Here is a 21999-nt window from a genome sequence, read left to right on the forward strand (position 1 = left end):
TACACTCTCAACAGATCCTTTTTTTCTTTTTATCCCTGTGATGTGTTCATGGTACAGATTTAAAGCTACAGCTGGTGTTTCATCAACCAGTTAATGCCACTAAAGAGGAGCGAGCGAGTAACAGATTAAGTTGCAGGTAATTTCAAACAGCTTTTTAAGCAGCTGAAGAAATATTACTAAACACAAAAACTGTTTCTGTGCAGTTTTTCACTAGTGTGCAGTTGCTGTGTTACCCAGGGAGAGAAAAAACAGATGAATGTGTAACACTGAGAGATGGAGGAAGTTGTAAAAGTGGGATATTGCAAAGATAAGCACTGATCAGCAGGTGAAATTTAGCAAACGCGAAATTTAAATCTTACCGTCCCAATTTATTTTAAAGGTTTTAAATCAAAAACTGAGACTTTCTGCTGAATTGTGTTTCGTAAAACATCTTGCAAAAAATAAATAAAGTAAATTAATGTTATTCAAACTGCATCAAACCTTTGTAGTACAGTTTGGTCCAAAGCACTCTGGTTAGCTTGCAGTACTGTGGTGAAGTTTACAATGACACCAGACATGGTTTTCATGGTCAGGCTTCGGTTAGAGTGTGGCAAACATCTATTAAAATAAAAGTTGATGATGATGATTAGATTCACTCATTGACTTCTCCCACTGATCACATGCAGTGTGTCTGTATTATAAAACAGGCACACTGCATCATTACATTTGTCTGTAAATGCAATTTACATTGTTACTAATCACTATACAGCTACAACCACGATATTTTGTGAGCCCACCGTGTTTTCTATACAGTCTAAGGTCTCCAAACACGGGTGGAGCATGTTACAGCAGTTGCATATTTTGAAAGTGACCTGTCCCATCCCCCACTGCAGAGGCAACGAACACTGGTCAGTGAGTTATTTACTTTCAGGGTCATGCATCACTGCAGCCACACTGACTGTACAAAAAAAACAATCATCTGCATTTGGTTTCCTGAGGGAGAAGAGAGCAGGGAGAGGAGGAGGGTGTGGGAGGTTGGGGGTCAGGTTCCACTGGTAATGGTGTCGGTGAGGAGTCAATACTGTATGCTCCCTCTCTTAATCAGCACACTACAACAAGGTCAGCTCCTCTGGAAACTGCTGCACTGTGGCCGATCCAGCACCATCTGTGGTGGTGGTGTCCGAGCCCTGCTGCAGCACACGGGACACAAGAACTTTGTCATGGGCGTGTGACGGCACAGTCTTCAGGAAAAAACAACAACAACAATTACAAAAAAAAAAAAAAAAACACTGTGACTTCTTAACTTGTTCCCGTTGGATGAGTAACATCCGCTAGTTATGTAACACAGAGTCGGCTGTTTGCTGTGCTACTCAAACAACAGGTTTAAGCGGTTTTCCTTTACATAATACCAAAATCCAAATCTTTTTCTTTCCTCTAGATGAGCCGTAAGCATGCTTACTAATGGCATTACTCAAACAAGAGGGCCACAGCTCTCTAATGTCAGATATCCTGATATTCTTTTAGTCTATGGGTTTGTGTTTTCTAAGGCAAATGCTCTTACACAACAGGGAACTCATGTCCTGATAGATTTAAAATATTGACGTGTGCTGATTATGACAAGATCAGATTATTGTTTTTGCTAAAAGTGAAATTTGTAAAAATGGTGATTAATCTGACAGAGTGAAATATTGAAGGAATCCAATTAACCTTTCCTGATTCAGCGTGAGGCTTTTGGAAATCGGCTTTGCTGTGGTGTGCCTCCCACTATCGTTCTCGCCATCTCTTTTCTCTCATCAGCTTTGCATCACTGGAGTCCAGAGGGAGAGACATTTATAAGCCTCAGTAGTAAATACAAAGAGTTAATTATTCATGGAGCCTACTATCCAGTTATTACCATGTAAGGAGGAAGGGGGGAAAAGGAGGAAAACCTCTCAATTAATTATTGTAGTTTATGGCACTTTCGAGCATGAGTGTCTGGAATCTGTGTTACAGGGGAATCTTTGTTTACAACTGGGCCACTCGGCTGTGTCGTTCGTCATCACCACAGGCTCAAAGAATCGCTTCATAGTGCATTCACTGCCTATATCTCCTTATCCCCCAGGAGCAGATCAAGGAACGGAAAAATAAACAGAGGCCTCGTAACACATAAGCACAATTAGGAATGCCAGCCCGCCAGGCAGCGCAGTTCATGAAGGATAACATACAACTTTCAGGGGAACGCCGAACAAAACGGAATGTGTCAAAGAGTCAGGCCTTTACAATTTATCATCCTCTGTCAAACACATTAGCAGAGCTGTATGACGCAAAAATTTCCCCGTTGTGGGATCAATAAAGTCTTATCTTATCTTATGTTGCTGTTCCCGTGGACGTGAGAACTTGCATCCACAGTTTCTCTGAGGAAAACAGTCCTAGTTGCTTCAGAAGTCCATTCCTGCCCTGAGTCAAGCTGTTGTATGTCTCTGCATATTTAGTGCCATAATGACGATTCAAATTTTAAGCAATCTAACAAAGGCAAGAAGCCTAAAAACACTGTTTAAAAAGTAACGTGTTATGGTAGCTTTACAAAAGTTGACATTTCTCATGACAGTATGAATGTCAAGACTTTGGTGTTAACAGTGAGTGCCTTTAGTGTAAGAGGGCTGTTTTTAGAGAAGTTAGACAGAGCAGAGCTGAACACAGTCATGACCGTGGGAAATTTCCTCACACAGGTGTGTTGATGCCACGTGATAGTCCATAACCACTTCTACAGCCAAGTTATCCTTGGGGGTGCTTCTTCTTATACAATGCAATGTCAGCATACAAAACAGTGGATTTCTGCCAGCAGAGCAACTTTTCAGCTGGAATAATATGTAATGCATCAACCCCGTGTGACCTGGTGTGTCAAAGAAGTTAAAAATGGTTCATCCTGCTCTCACCCCAGGGACGAAGGAGACAGCAGGAGGTCAAAGGAAAAAGAGAAGGTTAAAAGTAGACCTGCTGACAGACCTGACTTCTGCTAATTGACACCCTTGGAACACCAGAGGGTTCTGTTGTACTCAGGCTATTGAGAACTGTGGCAACACAGGTCAGGTTCCTGATATATAGTATCTCACAAAAGTGACTACACTCCTCACATTTTTGTAAATAGTTTGTTCTATTTTTTCATGGGACAACACTGAAGTTATGACACTCTGATACAATGTAAAGTAGTCAGTGTACAGCTTGTACAACAGTGTAAATTTGCTGTCACCTCTAAATAACTCAACATACATCCATTAATGTCTAAGCTGCTGGCAACAAAAGTGAGTACAACCTTAAGTGAAAATGTCCAAACTGTGCTCAAAGTTTCATTTTTTTGTGTGGCAACCATTATTTTCCAACACTGCCTTAACTCTGTTGATCGTGGAGTTCACTAGAGCTTCACAGGGTGCCACTGGAATCCTCTTCCACTCCTCCATGATGACATCACGGACCTGGTGGATGTTAGGGACCCTGCGGTCCTCCACCTTCCATTTGAGGATGCCCCACAGATGTTCAATAGGGTTTAAGTCTGGAGACATGCTTGGCCAGTCCTTTACCCTCAGTTGATTTAGCAGGGCACTGGTCTTTTTGGAGGTGTGTTTGGGATTGTTATCATGTTGGAATATTGTCCTGTTGCCCAGTTTCTGAAGGGAGGGGATCATGCTCTGCTTCAGTATGTCACAGTACATGTTGGCATTCATGGTTCCGTCAATTAACTGTAGCTCCCCGCACCAGCAGCACTCTTGCAGCCCCAAACAATGACATCCCACCACCATGCTTGACTGTAGCCAAGACACACTTGTCTTTGTACTCCTCACCGGGTTGTCACCACACACCCCTGACACCATCTGAACCAAATAAGTTTATCTTGGTCTCATCAGACCACAGGTAATCCGTGTCCTTAGTCTGCTTGTCTTCAGCAAAATGTTCTGGTCTTTCTTGTACATTATCTTTGTAACGTGGGACCCAAGAAACATACGCTGGAGCGAATATGACGACAGCAGAACTTTTATTTAATACTGTGGTTTGTTTACTGGGACACAGACACTCCCGCTCTCTCTCTGCTGTCACGTCCGCTTTCCCCCTCCGACTGTCACTGCCGACATATAAAGAGACACAATCACTGTCAGATCCCAGCACACCTGTTCACCCCGCCCCTGCGCCGCCCCGGGAGCTCACTGCATCACCCCTCCTCTGCAGCTGGCCAGAGACCACACCCACGCCACAATCTTTAGACGAGGCTTCCTTCTGGGACGACAGCCATGTGATGCAGTGTGTGGCGTATGGTGTGAGCACTGACAGGCTGACCCTCCACGCCTTCTGCAGCAATGCTGGTAGCACTCATACATCTGTTTTCAAAAGACAACCTCTGGATATGACGCTGAGCACGTGCGCTCAACTTCTTTGGTCGACCATGGTGCGGGTTGTTCTGAGTGGAACCTGTCCTGTTAAACCGCTGTATGGTCTTGACCACCGTGCTGCAGCTCAGTCTCAGGGTGTTGAGTATATTCTTATAGCCTAGGCCATCTTTATGTAGAGAAACATTTCTCTTTTTCACATCCTTGCATCCTTGAATTCTTTGCCATGATGTGCCATGTTAGACTTCCAGTGAGCAGTATGAGAGAGTGTGAGAGCAATAACACCAGATTCAACACACCTTCTCTGCACTGGAGACTTTGTAACACTAACGAGCCACATGACAACAGGAAGGGAAATTGAGCACAGTTTGGACATTTTCACTTAAGGTTGTACTCACTTTTGTTGCCAGCAGTTTAGACATTAATGGATGTGTGTTGAGTTATTTAGAGGTGACAGCAAATTTACACTGTTGTACAGGCTGTACACTGTATCAAAGTGTCATATCTTCAGTGTTATAGAACAAAATATTTACAAAAATGTGAGGAGTGTACTGACGTTTGTGAGATGCTGTATATACATATACAGGGAGTGCAGAATTATTAGGCAAATGAGTATTTTGTCCACATCATCCTCTTCATGCATGTTGTCTTACTCCAAGCTGTATAGACTTGAAAGCCTACTACCAATTAAGCATATTAGGTGATGTGCATCTCTGTAATGAGAAGGGGTGTGGTCTAATGACATCAACACCCTATATCAGGTGTGCATAATTATTAGGCAACGTTCTTTTGTTTGGCAAAATGGGTCAAAAGAAGGACTTGACAGGCTCAGAAAAGTCAAAAACAGTGAGATATCTTGCAGAGGGATGCAGCAGTCTCAAAATTGCAAAGCTTCTGAAGCGTGATCATCGAACAATCAAGCGTTTCATTCAAAATAGTCAACAGGGTCGCAAGAAGCGTGTGGAAAAACCAAGGCGCCAAATAACTGCCCATGAACTGAGAAAAGTCAAGCGTGCAGCTGCCAAGATGCCACTTGCCACCAGTTTGGCCATATTTCAGAGCTGCAACATCACTGGAGTGCCCAAAAGCACAAGGTGTGCAATACTCAGAGACATGGCCAAGGTAAGAAAGGCTGAAAGACGACCACCACTGAACAAGACACACAAGCTGAAACGTCAAGACTGGGCCAAGAAATATCTCAAGACTGGTTTTTCTAAGGTTTTATGGACTGATGAAATGAGAGTGAGTTTTGATGGGCCAGATGGATGGGCCCGTGGCTGGATTGGTAAAGGGCAGAGAGCTCCAGTCCCACTCAGACGCCAGCAAGGTGGAGGTGGAGTACTGGTTTGGGCTGGTATCATCAAAGATGACCTTGTGGTCATCTTTCGGGTTGAGGATGGAGTCAAGCTCAACTCCCAGTCCTACTGCCAGTTTCTGGAAGACACCTTCTTCAAGCAGTGGTACAGGAAGAAGTCTGCATCCTTCAAGAAAAACATGATTTTCATGCAGGACAATGCTCCATCACACGCGTCCAAGTACTCCACAGCGTGGCTGGCAAGAAAGGGTATAAAAGAAGGAAAACTAATGACATGGCCTCCTTGTTCACCTGATCTGAACCCCATTGAGAACCTGTGGTCCATCATCAAATGTGAGATTTACAAGGAGGGACAACAGTACACCTCTCTGAACAGTGTCTGGGAGGCTGTGGTTGCTGCTGCACGCAATGTTGATGGTGAACAGATCAAAACACTGACAGAATCCATGGATGGCAGGCTTTTGAGTGTCCTTGCAAAGAAAGGTGGCTATATTGGTCGCTGATTTGTTTTTGAATGTCAGAAATGTATATTTGTGAATGTGGAGATGTTATATTGGTTTCACTGGTAAAAATAAATCATTGAAATGGGTATATATTTGTTTTTTGTTAAGTTGCCTAATAATTATGCACAGTAATAGTCACCTGCACACACAGATATCCCCCTAAAATAGCTAAAACTAAAAACAAACTAAAAACTACTTCCAAAAACATTCAGCTTTGATATTAATGAGTTTTTTGGGTTCATTGAGAACATGGTTGTTGTTCAATAATAAAATTATTCCTCAAAAATACAACTTGGCTAATAATTCTGCACTCCCTGTATATGTATGCACGCCTGTGTGTGTAAAAAACATCAGTAACATTAACCATCTTAGCCAAGTTAGCTTGAAAGGTAATTAACTCTAACAAGGTTTTTCATGAACATTTCCAACAAACCACAAGATATGTATTAAGTCGTATTTGTCAGAAAGCTCACTTGAAGTCTGAGTACAATGTCAGTGATTTATGCTGTGCTGTAATTTAAGTAGACACCAGAAAGATGAATATATCGAGTGTTCAGGTCGTATATTTGCTTATTATTGAAAGAAGTCGTTTTTGATAGATTGTGCGCAGTGTTATTTCAGTCAGTTGTCATTCACAGCCATTCACAGTGAGTGAGAGGATGGGTGTCATTGACATTCATCAGTTTCCTGGACAGCTGTAAAAAGAAAAAGAATCTGAGAGCACCGAGGAACGAGAAGCTGTCAGATGAGAGAAGTAGACTATATAGTAGTGAAAGAGATGAGTCAGTGTTTCCTGATTTAATAATCATTGTCATTCAGGTCAGAAATAGAGAATAATCCATTCCTGAACATCATGAAGAAAAACACCACTTGTTTACTGATATTCTTTTATGCTCAGCGTGGTGGAGTGCTTGAGTAATGAGAGAAGGAGAGAGAAAACCATGAAGCTGCTGACAGGGCAGAGAGAGTAGGTGACACAAGTGAGAGCGAGAAAAGCAGCGAATATTGAAGGTTAAGATTATATAAAGGCAAAAAAGAGAAAAGCGAATAGAGCAATGCAATACAATGGAGAGATATATGTCTGAATAAACATGAATAAATAAATAAATTCAACCTATTTGTAATTTAAAGCTGAATAACATGAAACTATGAAAAACAAACCTCTGGAGTCCACATCTAAAAAAAATGCTGGTGACTGCTTGCCTACCAAAATATCTCCTTGGGTAGTTCATGCAGCAACAGACATCTCTAGGATCATAAAACCATTCACACACACACACACACACACACACACACACACACACACACACACACACACACACACACACACGCTGAGTCACAAGGTAAAACAACATTATGCTTTCACATCTGGTAAAAACTGGAAATACAGGGCTTTAAATGAAGGCCCCACATTCTTCCTATTAGCAGTTTGAAATCAGAGATAAAGGACAAAAAAGTTAAAAAGCACAAGAAATGAAATCCATCACACTATCGGGGTAGCTTTAATTTCATGGATATTACCATCTGTTGCAGACAAAAGGCAGTGTGGTACGGCAATTAGACGAAAGGAAGCTGAGGCTGAAAAGCTGGTGTGCCATATATTATTGTTACAAAATAATCTCCGGGATAACTCTGACGACAAATCCATTTCTTAACCTCAGCATGTTAAAACACTCAGGGTGTTAGAACACTCGTGGATTTCACTTCAGGTCATACTCACATTATTAGTGAGCGTCACAATTTTACCTTCCCAACAAAGGCAACAAACAAAATTTGAGTTTGTTACTCGGGGCGCTCATTAAATTGTCATGTAGAGGCAGCAGGGGGTTTGGAGAGTCCTTCATGAAAGCAATAAGAAAGGAAGATTGGTATCAACAGCAAAATGAAGGAATATGAAGCAGTCTCATTTCCATATACTGCATTAAAGAAATGAGGTGATGTTGAAACCATTACTATTTATATCACTTCTCTATCATGGCAAAAAAAGTCATATACCAGAAACTGAGCAAGGAAAGGGAAATTCTAGCATAGTACATTCAAAAGAGTTGCCAAGTACCATAGCAGAGCAATGAGAACAACATAGCAGCGCTACAATGGCATGGTCAGGAGCCATGCACAGGAAGGGCCACTGAGGCACAGTGACTGTTCTCATAAATGAGTAAGTAAACAGGCTAATTGGTCATTTTAAATTCCCCGAAGGTGTGAAATGTGAGTGTGAATGGTTGTCTGTGTCCATGTGTTGGCCCTGCGACACACTGGCAACCTGTCCACCCTGAGACTGCTGTGGCCCCACAGCAATCTGGTTTGTTACATATTAAATAAAATAAAAAATCATATCAGAAGTGGTTCGAGAATGCTGCTGGTGGCTGACATGGAATTCTGCTGTAAAAACTGATTGGATGGCTGCATAGTTTCAATGAATTTACAGTTTGATCATTTCAATGATACATGTCACACTTACATACATATATATTAGGGGTGCAACGATACTCGTATCGATATTGAACCGTTCGATACAGTGCTTTCGGTTCGGTACGAACAATACTAAATTTTAATTTATTTTATCAACTTTTCTTCTGAAGATGCTGTCTGTGTTATGCGCACAGTGGACCTGCCTTCGACTACTCCGCCTAGGCTGCACTGTCGAGCGCAGATCCACTAAGCACAGCGCAAGCTAGCAAGACAGAAGCTAAGCTCGTTGCAACATGGCAAATTGAACCTCCCCCACCCTCATTCAGATCTGGCGTTTGGAATTATTTTGGTTTTCATGTGACGTATGACCCTGAAGGTAAGCGAGTCATGGACTAAAGTAAAACAGTATGTTGGATGTGCCACGCAATGCTCAATTACATGGGTGGGAACTACTGCGTTAGCGCAGTTTGCTCGTTAACGTGTTGGCCGTCCAGCCCCACGCACGGGGCGATCCGCTGTAGCTCGTTAACGGAGATTCGCCGTGTTGTGGCATTAACGTCATTTCAGATTAACGCTGACAGCACTAGTGGGAACACAACAAATCTGACTGCACATTTACTCCGACAGCATCCTAGTGCAAAGACAAGTGGAAGCAGACAAAAACAACAAGCACGCATGCTACAAACTTTACCCGAGTCATTTAGACAGCCGTTAGCACATGATTCTCCTTATGGGGACCTGATATGTTTAATATGCTGCTGAGAATATAGCCCAGAAGAAGCGTATAGTATAGCTTTTATTTTGGAAAGAGCCATTTCTCTGTAATAAACTCTCTTTTCCAAAGATGAGTGATTCCTCGATCAGATAGATTTATTATTTTATCCGTTTGTTGTTTCAGCACCATTCAATTTAAAAACTGTACGTTTGAGTTAAAATATATATTTATAATTTTAATAAATGACAAATTAAAAAAGCATGAACATTTTTTTGTATTGAAAAAATGTCGAACCGTGACACCAAAGTATCGAACCGAACCGAACCGTGAATTTTGTGTATCGTTGCACCCCTAATATATACATATTTTTAGATATTCATATAGATTTTACTTTGATAAAAATCTTCAGCCTTTTTTCTAACATTACTCCTCGATACCTTAATTTCGTGTTAAGACAGTCTCTTCCAGCAACATGTATACAGAGGGCATTTTGCTTCTTTTCCAAACACTGATTTGAAGTTAATTTGAAGTGTGAATCCATCAAAACAAGGTGTTAGTAGTTATAGCAGCATTACAGTACAATAGTAGTAACACAGCTTTATATACAATGCATAAGTCAAATATAAGCACAGGAGCAGAATAGATGTTTGTGTTTTGCCAGGAGATGTAAATGTAAAGTAAAAGTACACTATAACTACTTAAAACTTAAGTTTACGCAGTAACGAAACCTATGGAAACACAAGCAATCTGTGGGAGCCAAGATTCTGACTGGGTTGTAGGTATGCAAACACTTAATGTCATTGGAAAATCGATTGATAACTTTTATGCCATGTGTTTGTTTTTCCACAGACTTCTGGTTAATATTCTGTCTCTCTCCAATAAAATGAGACTACTACAAAAATTAAGACTCTTTTCTTTGGAAGTGAATTTGTAATTCAGCAGAGGATCAAATAATTTTCTCCCCCTACTGTATCTGTGGGCAATTTAGCAAACTTCCAAAAAAAGAGATTTTTCTTCTCTGTTAGATAATGGTTAAAAATGACTACTCGAGTAAGTGCAGAGGTGTATTTCTTTGGTTTCTTTCTGAAAGAGAGTCCATGGGACTCACAAAGAATTCATTATGTGGGTTTTATGAGTATTTTCCACAAGCTGCACTCCTCTGCCAGAAGTTAGGGTTTTCCCCGCTGCCAAATCCGACCTTGAGTTCTGGATACACACCATATTTTCTCTCACTCTGTCCAATGTCTTGGTTTAGCTATTGTCATAGCTATCCTGAAGCCTGCTATTAAAATGAATATCAATGGCACAGTCATAAAGAAATAAATAAAATGACACTATTAACAGTTAACCTTCTGCAGCAATTCTGACCCTTCAATTTTCTAAGGTGACATGGGAATACATGGGGTATGCTAATGTCCTTTAACTTTCTTGGACTGCCATCAGGCAAATTAGAAGAACGTGTCTTCAATTGTTTATTGATCTATTGATCAACTAGAGTAGAAAAGCATTATATAAGAATCAGTACATGACTCTAACCCTAACACTTTGCTATTAAAATAGTATATAAAAAATGTATTTTTGGTGGCGCAGTGATTAGCACTGTAGCAACCCCCCCCCCCCCCCCCCCCCAAAAAAAAAAAAACCAAACAAACCAACAACTCTATTCTCAAAAGTTTCAACAATCAGGAAACAAAGAACGACTCCATAAGATTTTGAGTTTTGAGCTAGCGTTGACACAGTGGAAATGCAACACTTGTGTGACACTTCTCCTTGAGAAAAGATCTATCCCTCCAAATCCAAGAGCACCTGGTTGCAGCCACTGTGAAGCTCCACAGTAGGCAGAAACACGTTACCTCCACAGTATGGTTAGGATTCCATGTTGGGTTTTTGGCCTTTTTATGACTTTATTTGAAAGGGTACAGTGAACACATGGGTCGGATTCGAACCGGCCGCTCTCAGCCATGCAGCAATATTGGGCATCTATATGAATGACTCTGTCCCAGCCTTTATGATCCACTTGACAGTTTCCACTGAATCTATGCAGGTCACGTGTTTCCACCTGCTGTCGAGGTCACGTGTTTCTGCTTACTGTGGAGCTCCACAGTGGCTGCAGCCAGACCCTTCTCTCCAAATCTAGTAAAACAAACAAAACATTTTCTCATGTCCGACTCCTTTGAGACTAATATAAAATACAAAGCTCAGATTAAAAGAAAAGAGTGAAAAGCTCTTGTTTGGGGAGTAAATATTTGCATTCCAGCTGCTAGATCTGAAAAATAATCATCAAATATATTCATTACTTTCACTCCACTGCAAATTTAATAACAGAGACAACAGACACTGCAGCTTTACTATCATCCATCTGCTGTTAAAATTTTGAATGTACAGCCTGAACACCTTCACTCCCACCTCTGTTCCACTCTGCTGCATAGTTAAAACCTAGCTCATATAGCTTCTAAGAGTGGAGTGGCAGGTCTATTGGTAATTTGCTAACCTCTGTGGTCAATGGACAAAAAGTAATTTTCCTGTCAGCGGAGTGAATCTGAACCACCACTTTGGAGTCATCAGTATGGTGTCCTACCGTTTCATCAAAGCGCCACTGCAGCTAACGCAGCCACAGGCAGGATCTTGCAATAAGACACTGCTGACAGTTTTTAAGTCCCACAGTGGAGACGTGAAGTGGAACAGTACAGCTGACAGTCATCTCTCAGGAGCTGGTGATGATTTCTGTAAGCCACCACACACAAAGACCCCCTGTTCCCCTCAATATCCCACACTGTCTTCTGCTAAAGTGGGGCTACTGCTTACAGCTGAGGTAATTCCATTTTCCTGGAATGAGGTTCTGTTAGTGCACTGAAGGCTGTTACAAAGCTTCAATATCCTTCCCAAGCATAAGCTCATGAGAGTTTATGCTTGACCTGATAAAGAGAGAGGCTTTACTCTGTCAACAATTCAGTCCTGTAAGTCTTTGCCTTTTTATAGGCTGATGAAATCCTTTTTCCACTTTCACCATACCTGCAGCTTCACAGAACTGTGATATCAGAAACATGTCTGGCTGGCCAACTGCGTAATGTATCAAGCCTATTCCAAACTTTAATGTATTCAGAATGGGGCCAGTAACATATAAAAACATAACCCATGAGCTGTGACTGTATGCTTCATCAGGTGTTAGCAATCCTTTCCAACAGAAGTGAGAATGCTTCCCTGCTCCAGCACAATATCTAATACTATAAAGTTTAAAGATTTTCATCATAACTCTCATGTACAGTATTAGAGGCTCTAACAGGCTCTCCTCCACACAGTCCTCATTTAGAAAGTGCTTCACAAACCCCAACATTACAGCTAACATGAGGATTTTCCTGTCAGTGCAGCTAGCCAAACTACTAAGAACCACTTAGTGAAAGTGGGCAGCATATCCACGGTTTGAACATAAAACTCATGGTATATCAGCCAGGGCCAGCACAAAAGTGACCCCCTGAGACTGATTCTCCTGAATTAGTGGTTCTGTTTATAGCTAGCTAACATAAACTAATGTAAGTCTATTGATGACAACCATCCAACCAACCTGGTGACAAAACATTCCTTACTGACAGAAGATGACATTGAACATGTTTTTAAAACCTTAACTTTAAGCACTTATTTCTTAAATTCAGCTTCACAGTTATATGTGTCACTAGAGGTCCAGTGGAGTCACACAACACTTGTCAAAGTAGCCATGCTCATAATTTTAAGCCCTACGAGTATCCAGTTGAGTTATTTAAGAATAATCCTACACAGCTGTTATTAAGAGGGGGAAAAAACTATACACAGTCTTCTGTAGCAGGTTATAAACATGATTCTTAATATTGTTAATTTAAACATTTTAACATTGCTATTGGAGCCAGTCTCAAGTGCAACTGCAGATTTTAACACTTATTTTAACACTTTTTCAGCAGAGGTCATCACTTCAATCAAAATAAATTAGACAGACGTAAGGAAAAAAACACCTCCCTAATTAGCTTAAGTTGGTACAGTCCATATAGCTGTGTTTCATCACAGAAACTTTACTTCAAGAGGGTAAACAAGCACACAGCAGCTGGTGAAAGACAATCACAAGTCCTCTAATTTTTAATCAATGTGATGTTGTCAGCCTATAACCACAGAAAAAAGCCACTTACATCAAGTAGTGTGTTATTTATGTTGGCCTCAAATGTCATATGAAGCATAACCTAAATTAGCAGTATATTAACGCCCATAACCCATTTTATTCTCTAAGCAGTCTAAGTGCAAAGACAAACTCTAAGCCTGTCTAAGCAAAATCTAGTGTCATTCCTTTGATGCATTTACCTATAAATTCCTTAATTTCTACGTTGATGCAGAGCGATTTACAGATGGTCCTGCAACAACCACATTAAACAAAATTCTTTCTTAGGTTTTTGAGCAAAGGGCTGAGGGCTGATGTTGAATACAGACTTTAAGAATCATTCTTATATTTTCTAAAATATTTTGCTCTTGCTGATGCAGCAAACTGACGGTGCTTCTGAAAAGGATGTGATTCTGAGATCACTATTCTCATTTTCCACCACATTACCACAAAACCCAAAATAGAACACAAACACACAAAACCAATTTCAAGGTCAGGAAATGTCCAAACAGTCAGAGTGGTTCTTTTGCAGTGGTTCTCAGAATGCAACTGATAATCGGATGCAGTGAGTCCCGTGTTGCCTGCTGCACTGTTTGTGCATTTGGACGTCCAAGGTGCTGTTTGGAGCAAACCTACTTCTATGTCAGCCTTTTTTTTTCTCCTGTCTCAGAAACTATTACATCTGCAATGCTTCAAACTTGGCACATGTATTGCAGGACAGACAAATAAGTGTAGTGTTCAATTTGATGTAATTTAAATGAGTGGTTCTCATATTTCAGTTAAAGGTTTTACCAGTGTTTCCCCTAAAGTGACTGCTGGCTGGTCAACCCTGTGTGTAGGGTAAAGGACCTAACCTTACCCTAACCATGAAAAATGAATGTCTAACCCTAAATCTAACCATAACCTAATTGTAACCCTGTCACTAAAGCCACATTTCGAGTCTCAAAAATGCCTTCAAACTTGTGGGGACCAGGATTTTGTTAAAAATAAACAGCATACTTCAGTGGCAACAGAGTACTTTTCACTCATCGTGTTCATATTTATATAGTGCATGTCATGCTGTAGTTTCTGTTTTCTCCCGTTTGTTGGCCATTGTTTCTCTATGCTTCTCTTCACTTTGGCCTCACGTTTCAACAGTTTGTACTGCCAGAAAATTATCAGGAAATTTTGAGTTTTTTCACACCGTTTTCCTTCTTTCGTTCTTTTTTTCCCCGCAGTGCTCCCAAGTTATTTACTCTGCAGATGCCAACAATCATCTCGGGGTATTGAAAATTAAATTAAAAAGTACAAAGTAAATAGCAGTCTCATACTGTAACAGTGACCCAGTAAACACTGCTGCTTACGTCCATTGTAGTCACTAGGGCTGGGCGATATGGCCTAAAATCCATATCGCGATATAATTTATAAAAGTAACTAAGTAACTAATTACTTTTGTATATAAGTCATCAGTAAAGTAATGGGATTACTTTTTGGGAAGTAATCAGTAATTACTTTCTGATTACTTTTTTCAAGTAACTTGACCAACACTGCTAATGACACACCCCAGTCCATTTTGGCCTGTCTAGAACACCTACATGTAAAACCTTAACAGATTATTTAAAAACATAACCATGAGCTGGGGTTACCTTGTGGATGCTAAGAAGTTACGATCATTGTACTGTTGATGTTGAAACTACGTTATCCAAATCAACATCTAACATCAGCTGAAAGCAGAGCCTTGTCATTGATATTTTTATAGCTAGGCACATCCTATGATGAAAATCTTACCAGCATAATATTAGCTAGGATTTTAGAATGAGATGGTCAGTCATATACAGCCGTTCATGTGTGTGAACCTAATATATTCCAGCCAGGACAGCTGCAGTCAAGGGAACACTCACATAGCCACAGAAACAGCATGAAAGAAGGAGCTGGGGTGGAGGTGGTTTACAAAGCATTTTGCAGATATGCAGTAACTGCAGCCATGCTAAAGCAGCCTAAAGAGCATGAAGGGAATCAGCTGAAGTGGACTGGCATTAAAATCAGTGAATCTGTTAGGACTAGCGTAACTTGAGTTGATATCTATCTAGTTTATACAATTCTCCTCTTAAACCAGTCAGAGTTTGCAAAGTCCTTGATACGAAACGTAAATGTGTTTTTTTAAGTACAAAACAAAACAGTCCTGGAGGAATAAATCTATCGATGGAAAAGAAGAATCAGAGAGAAAACACAGCAGGGAGCACTATGATATCACTGCTTCCCCGAGGATAGCAGTATAGTTATATGGGTAGGGTAGTGCTGATAAGTGAGAGTGCACAGCAGCAGACGTCTAGAAGGGTATAAGAAAAGAATGACAGCGTATGTACAGCGAGCCGGGCACCACATACCTGACGCGTCTCGGACTTTCACTTTCAGATCTGCAAATGACAAAAATATCAATCAGGAAAAACAATGAACTAAAAGTGGAATAGCGACATACTCAAAAAAATAAAAGAAAAAATGGTTGCATTTGTTTTGCAGCTTGCAAAGACTGATAATAGCAACTTCATCTGAAGCCAAAAACCAAGATAATGCACTTCTGACCAGGTCAAAATGAACAATGAAAGTTCATAAAGGGAAAGCAGCCATATTTGGCTGGATTTCTGTATCATACATATCTGAAGGCAGTTCAGTGAAACATTATGGTGTCAATTAAAAAAGTAAAACTGCCTTCTTTGCTTTTTCCAGACCAGCAGGTCTAGGACAGTTAAATCCCACAGGCCAGAAAAACAAGAACACCAACCATATCTTCTACATCCAGTCTGATTTTGTAGCTTTGCTTAATACTTATTTACAAGCAGTGTAAATTATGCATGAGGTTTACTTTAGCTGTACCTCAGCACTGTCAAAATATTCTTCTGATACCTCAGAGCTGCTTTAGCCTAGATCAAACCACAAACATTGCAGGGAACTTGTTTTTCCTTGGTTCAACATTTTACTCTAATCATAGTCTGGCTCAGAGGATTTTTATGTGAAATTAATAAGAGCTGGCAGATGCCTTTTTCTGCATTTTTGTCTCAGTGCAGCTGATGGTCAGAAATTGGCACGTAAACTAAAGCTTAAGGCACGCAGGAAATTACAAGCAAAATGACCTAAATTATAAAGGAACATGACATATTTGGTTTTTTGACCTTGGCCAGATGTGTGGGTAGGCATGTGTGTAATGACAGATGCCAGCATGACTTTTGCTCCCCACAGATTCCAAAGGATGTCATGTCAGAGCCGGTGGTCACATAAAGGGACAGATCCTTTCAAAGACAGAGGAGGAAAATTCCATCGTTAAAAAGGCTCTGAAAGGATGAGGGTGTCGTTAACGTCCATCAGCCTCACTCTGGAAAATGATAGGGACTCTTCTATTTCACCGCTTTTGGACCAGTTGAGGGAGCATAAGACCAGCCAGACGTATGTGGCTTGAAGGACTCCTTCATTATACGCAGGTTGTCTTTCTCAGCACATCTTGCTAATAGGGCTCTTGTCTTCTTCACTCTCCCTTCAGTAGAAAAACTGTCAGCCTTTTTGGCTCCTGGTGCTCAATACTCAGCTAATGAGTGTGATCTGTATTGAATTCCACTCTATAGAGATAGGTGAAACAAATGCTGGCAGAGGTGGTAGTGCTTTGACACCTTCATCCATGCCATGTTTTTCCCCGAGACAAAGTCACTGAAGCGTAGCAAATCCTTTACTAATGGCATAATGGTACGCTGCCTGTACAAAGCTGCTTTGATGAGACACTTCTGAACTTTAGATGTTCTACTTTGTCACTACTGTTTTCAGATGACATGGAGAGCGAGTGCAGCAAGGGGAGTGTCGGAAGGAGGCTGGGAGTGGGGACGATAGGAGGGGAACAGAAAGAACAAAGTAAGCAAGAACTGATGATGTGCCCAAAGGAAATCATGATCTGTCAGTGTGAGACCAACAAAAAGATTCACCTGTCCTCTGTCAAAAGCAAAATCAACGGCAAATTGTAAACAAGGCAACTGCAGCAGGGAGACCTCCGACTGCAAGTGTGGGTCCCCTGTTTGCTGTGGGGAAACGTGACACTCCCCCTTAAACTAACTGGTAACTGGCAAGGATGAGATAGAAGAAGGCAGATAAAACCCACTTAATGATCTCATCTAAGGATGCCAGATAGCCAAGCTTTTCATAGAATTTGCATCCAATACCAGACAGAAGAGCAGGCTTTCATGTCTTCCAAACTGCTCTTCGTTCAGAGCCTTTTATCTTAGCCTAATTTAACAATTGTGAGTTGTTGGTGTGCGGAGAAACAATTTTGCATTCAGTGTTCTCATAAAAGCCTTAATTTTTATGCATTTATTAATACTAGGAATAAAATACATGGGGTTTATAAATGGGTATTATTTTGGCCAAATCTTCATTTTACAGTTTATAGCTTTACATTTTCATATTTGTAGCCTTTTCTCTCTTTGTTTGTTTCTTCACTTTTTCTCAGTGCAATTATATTTAAATCCAGTTCCCCATCTCTCTGCCTCTCTGTGGACCTGGCCTGTACCATTGCACTTACAACCCTCTCCTTTCACATAATTGCATGACCGTAGTCTGTCTTTGCTTGTGATTTGCCACATGTTGTGCCCATCAAAATAAAGTCCTGGCCCTGCCTGCATGGACTGAGAACGAGTGACTGAAGATTCTGCTCTTCCATCTCATTCACTACAAAAAATCAGCTCTCCGATTTGGCTCATTCACAAATGGCACATAGCTGTTAAATGTAACATCATTAGCCAAATTCAAAACACATATAGTTAGGTTCATGTGAAGGACTTGGAAGTAAGGACCCAGAATGCAGAGTTGATCAAAAGGCGAGTCCTTCATTTGATTTTTGTCCAATATACAAAATCAAACGGAAAAAAAACAAGTCCAAGAGAAGAGCAACTAAAAACTGTGGCTAGGACACACTAGGACACAGAGAACCTGAACTCAAACAGGGACTGAAACAGTAACTTAACAGTGTGAAGTTAACAGTATGCTCCGACAACAGCAGGAAGGAAGAAAGCACTATACATACAGGGAGTGCAGAATTATTAGGCAAGTTGTATTTTTGAGGAATAATTTTATTATTGAACAACAACCATGTTCTCAATGAACCCAAAAAACTCATTAATATCAAAGCTGAATGTTTTTGGAAGTAGTTTTTAGTTTGTTTTTAGTTGTAGCTATTTTAGGGGGATATCTGTGTGTGCAGGTGACTATTACTGTGCATAATTATTAGGCAACTTAACAAAAAACAAATATATACCCATTTCAATGATTTATTTTCACCAGTGAAACCAATATAACATCTCCACATTCACAAATATACATTTCTGACATTCAAAAACAAATCAGCGACCAATATAGCCACCTTTCTTTGCAAGGACACTCAAAAGCCTGCCATCCATGGATTCTGTCAGTGTTTTGATCTGTTCACCATCAACATTGCGTGCAGCAGCAACCACAGCCTCCCAGACACTGTTCAGAGAGGTGTACTGTTTTCCCTCCTTGTAAATCTCACATTTGATGATGGACCACAGGTTCTCAATGGGGTTCAGATCAGGTGAACAAGGAGGCCATGTCATTAGTTTTTCTTCTTTTATACCCTTTCTTGCAGCCACGCTGTGGAGGACTTGGACGCGTGTGATGGAGCATTGTCCTGCATGAAAATCATGTTTTTCTTGAAGGATGCAGACTTCTTCCTGTACCACTGCTTGAAGAAGGTGTCTTCCAGAAACTGGCAGTAGGACTGGGAGTTGAGCTTGACTCCATCCTCAACCCGAAAAGGCCCCACAAGCTCATCTTTGATGATACCAGCCCAAACCAGTACTCCACCTCCACCTTGCTGGCGTCTGAGTGGGACTGGAGCTCTCTGCCCTTTACCAATCCAGCCACGGGCCCATCCATCTGGCCCATCAAGACTCACTCTCATGTCATCAGTCCATAAAACCTTAGAAAAACCAGTCTTGAGATATTTCTTGGCCCAGTCTTGACGTTTCAGCTTGTGTGTCTTGTTCAGTGGTGGTCGTCTTTCAGCCTTTCTTACCTTGGCCATGTCTCTGAGTATTGCACACCTTGTGCTTTTGGGCACTCCAGTGATGTTGCAGCTCTGAAATATGGCCAAACTGGTGGCAAGTGGCATCTTGGCAGCTGCACGCTTGACTTTTCTCAGTTCATGGGCAGTTATTTTGCGCCTTGGTTTTTCCACACGCTTCTTGCGACCCTGTTGACTATTTTGAATGAAACGCTTGATTGTTTGATGATCACGCTTCAGAAGCTTTGCAATTTTGAGACTGCTGCATCCCTCTGCAAGATATCTCACTATTTTTGACTTTTCTGAGCCTGTCAAGTCCTTCTTTTGACCCATTTTGCCAAAGGAAAGGACGTTGCCTAATAATTATGCACACCTGATATAGGGTGTTGATGTCATTAGACCACACCCCTTCTCATTACAGAGATGCACATCACCTAGTATGCTTAATTGGTAGTAGGCTTTCCAGCCTATACAGCTTGGAGTAAGACAACATGCATGAAGACGATGATGTGGACAAAATACTAATTTGCCTAATAATTCTGCACTCCCTGTACACAGAGGGGAGATCGGAACAGAGAGGAAACATCTGGGAACAAAACAAGACACAGGTGACAAAAATCTAACTGCTGAGACAGAGACAAGCAACGCTGAACACACACAAGGTTAGAAAATAAAACAGGAAACCAGGACTAAGACCCATGAATCTAACACAACACTATAAACCAGGCCTGGACCAAAAGTAAATAAACACAATGACAAGGCCAACTACACTTAGAAACTAGGAGAGAGGTGACATAAAAGGGAACTAACATCGTTTCATTAAGAACTAAGAATTAGAAACATAAATAACAAAAACTCAAGAGACACTCTGAAATAAAACCAAATTTAAAAGACCAAATACTAAAGGACTGCTTCACAAATCCAAAATAAAATGTGAACCAACCAAATCTCAAAACCTAATGTCATCGACCCACGGACCCTGATAATGATTGACAGCATTTGCTACTTTGTTAACATAATAACTGCTGTTATGAACAAACAGCATACTACTCTATTGTTGAGGTAACTGTGCTTGATATTTAAAGGTTTAACAAACATCCACAGCAGACCAGCCTTAGAGAGCCAGTTTAGTTGAGACAAAGTTATCAGTTTATTCCTCAAACACAGTTAATACTAACAAGGGGGGAAATGCATACTCATAAGATATATCAGATAATGTGAATAGTATGGTGCTAATGGTCCAGTCAGGTAGGACTAACTTATTGCACAGATGATGTATATTTTGTAAGTAAATAAATAAATAAATAAATAAAATAAAACAGTTTTTGCTACACTGTAAAATTGTCACTAACCTATGAGCAAATTACTAAGCTGCAGTCTTCACAACGGTGAAGATACCACAGGTAGTGCCACACTGGCTACTTCCATATTTTATATATGACATATGGTGGTAGATTTAATCAACCATGGGGACACTTTGCTATGATTGATTATTGTTGTCTATATTAACAAAACCCTCGCCTGGCCTTATATTAAAGGTAACAAAATGAAGACAAGGACAAGAGCCTTGAAAACAAGCGTTGCCGAGCTGAAATATTTGTAAAACAATGCTGGTGGTTACAACTTTTTAAATGTGGAAAAGCTACTTTCCTCTTCAGTAATTACAGTAATTTAGAGTTTCGGGCTGTTGGCTCTGATATCCACTTTGACAAAGCAAGCACTATGATATCGTCACTTTCAGAGATTGTTAAGCTTTTTTTCAGTTCCCCATCAGCAGAAAGTGACTTTGAAAAAAACATTAAACATGCAATTTAGCCACATACACAAGTAAAATATGAGCAACAGAACCAATGATAGCCACTAGGTGGAATAAGCAGTGACAGGAGTTCTTCTGTTTTATCCAATCTAGCACCAACTATTTAAAAATCAACCAGATGATAAGTGGAAATAGGCTCAGTTCCATGCCTTATGGTTCATTTGCTCGTTTTTGACCACAGTGAAATCCCCAACAGATCCTTCTCAGCTTCTCACTTTCTATGTTTATAACCTCAAAATATACTGAGCCTGCTTCTCCTGTAATCAACACTGTGTCAAAAACACCAGCATTCCTGCTGTATCCTCCTTCTAGATTGATGGGTCCTAATTGCATGACCCTCTTTGTTCAAACAAAATAAAAGGAGCATAAAAAGGGCAGCTGGTAGACTGCATAAAAGCACAGGATGTGACAGAAAACATGCACAACGCCTGACTAATTGAAAGGAAAAAGAGGCATGGTGCCAAAGCAGATGGTTTTTAATAGAAGCACATTAAGAAGTCTGATAAGGAGTATTTACACACTGGGTTTATGGTACCTGCTAATCATCTTTTTAACTTGGGTCTAGCTGTTTGAATTGTATGATGTGGCTGAGCAGCATACAAGAAACAAAAAGTTAAGATCAGTGTAGCACTGAACCACCACGAACAAAACCTCATTCAGGGAATTTGTATTAACTGTTTACCTGCTTGCTCATTAAACAATGTGATTATGTAATGAGCCAACCACATGGTAGCAAATTAA

General features: G+C 40.6%; 1 protein-coding gene across 6 annotated transcripts in view; it reads right to left on the reverse strand.

Annotated features, from left to right (window-relative positions):
- The window catches only part of iqsec1b (IQ motif and Sec7 domain ArfGEF 1b), a 248642-nt gene that overhangs the window by 172328 nt on the left and 54315 nt on the right, over positions 1-21999 (reverse strand). For 4 of the 6 annotated variants that reach the window (XM_026169056.1, XM_026169046.1, XM_026169050.1 and 1 more), the window contains exon 2: positions 15769-15798. The exons of the other annotated variants lie outside the window; for them this stretch is intronic. In XM_026169056.1, coding sequence (XP_026024841.1) covers positions 15769-15798 — 30 coding nt within the window. The remainder of the gene's footprint in view (positions 1-15768; positions 15799-21999) is intronic. 6 annotated transcript variants of the gene reach the window in all.

This window comes from Astatotilapia calliptera, chromosome 5 (genome assembly GCF_900246225.1).
Source record: "Astatotilapia calliptera chromosome 5, fAstCal1.2, whole genome shotgun sequence".
NCBI lineage: Eukaryota > Metazoa > Chordata > Actinopteri > Cichliformes > Cichlidae > Astatotilapia > Astatotilapia calliptera.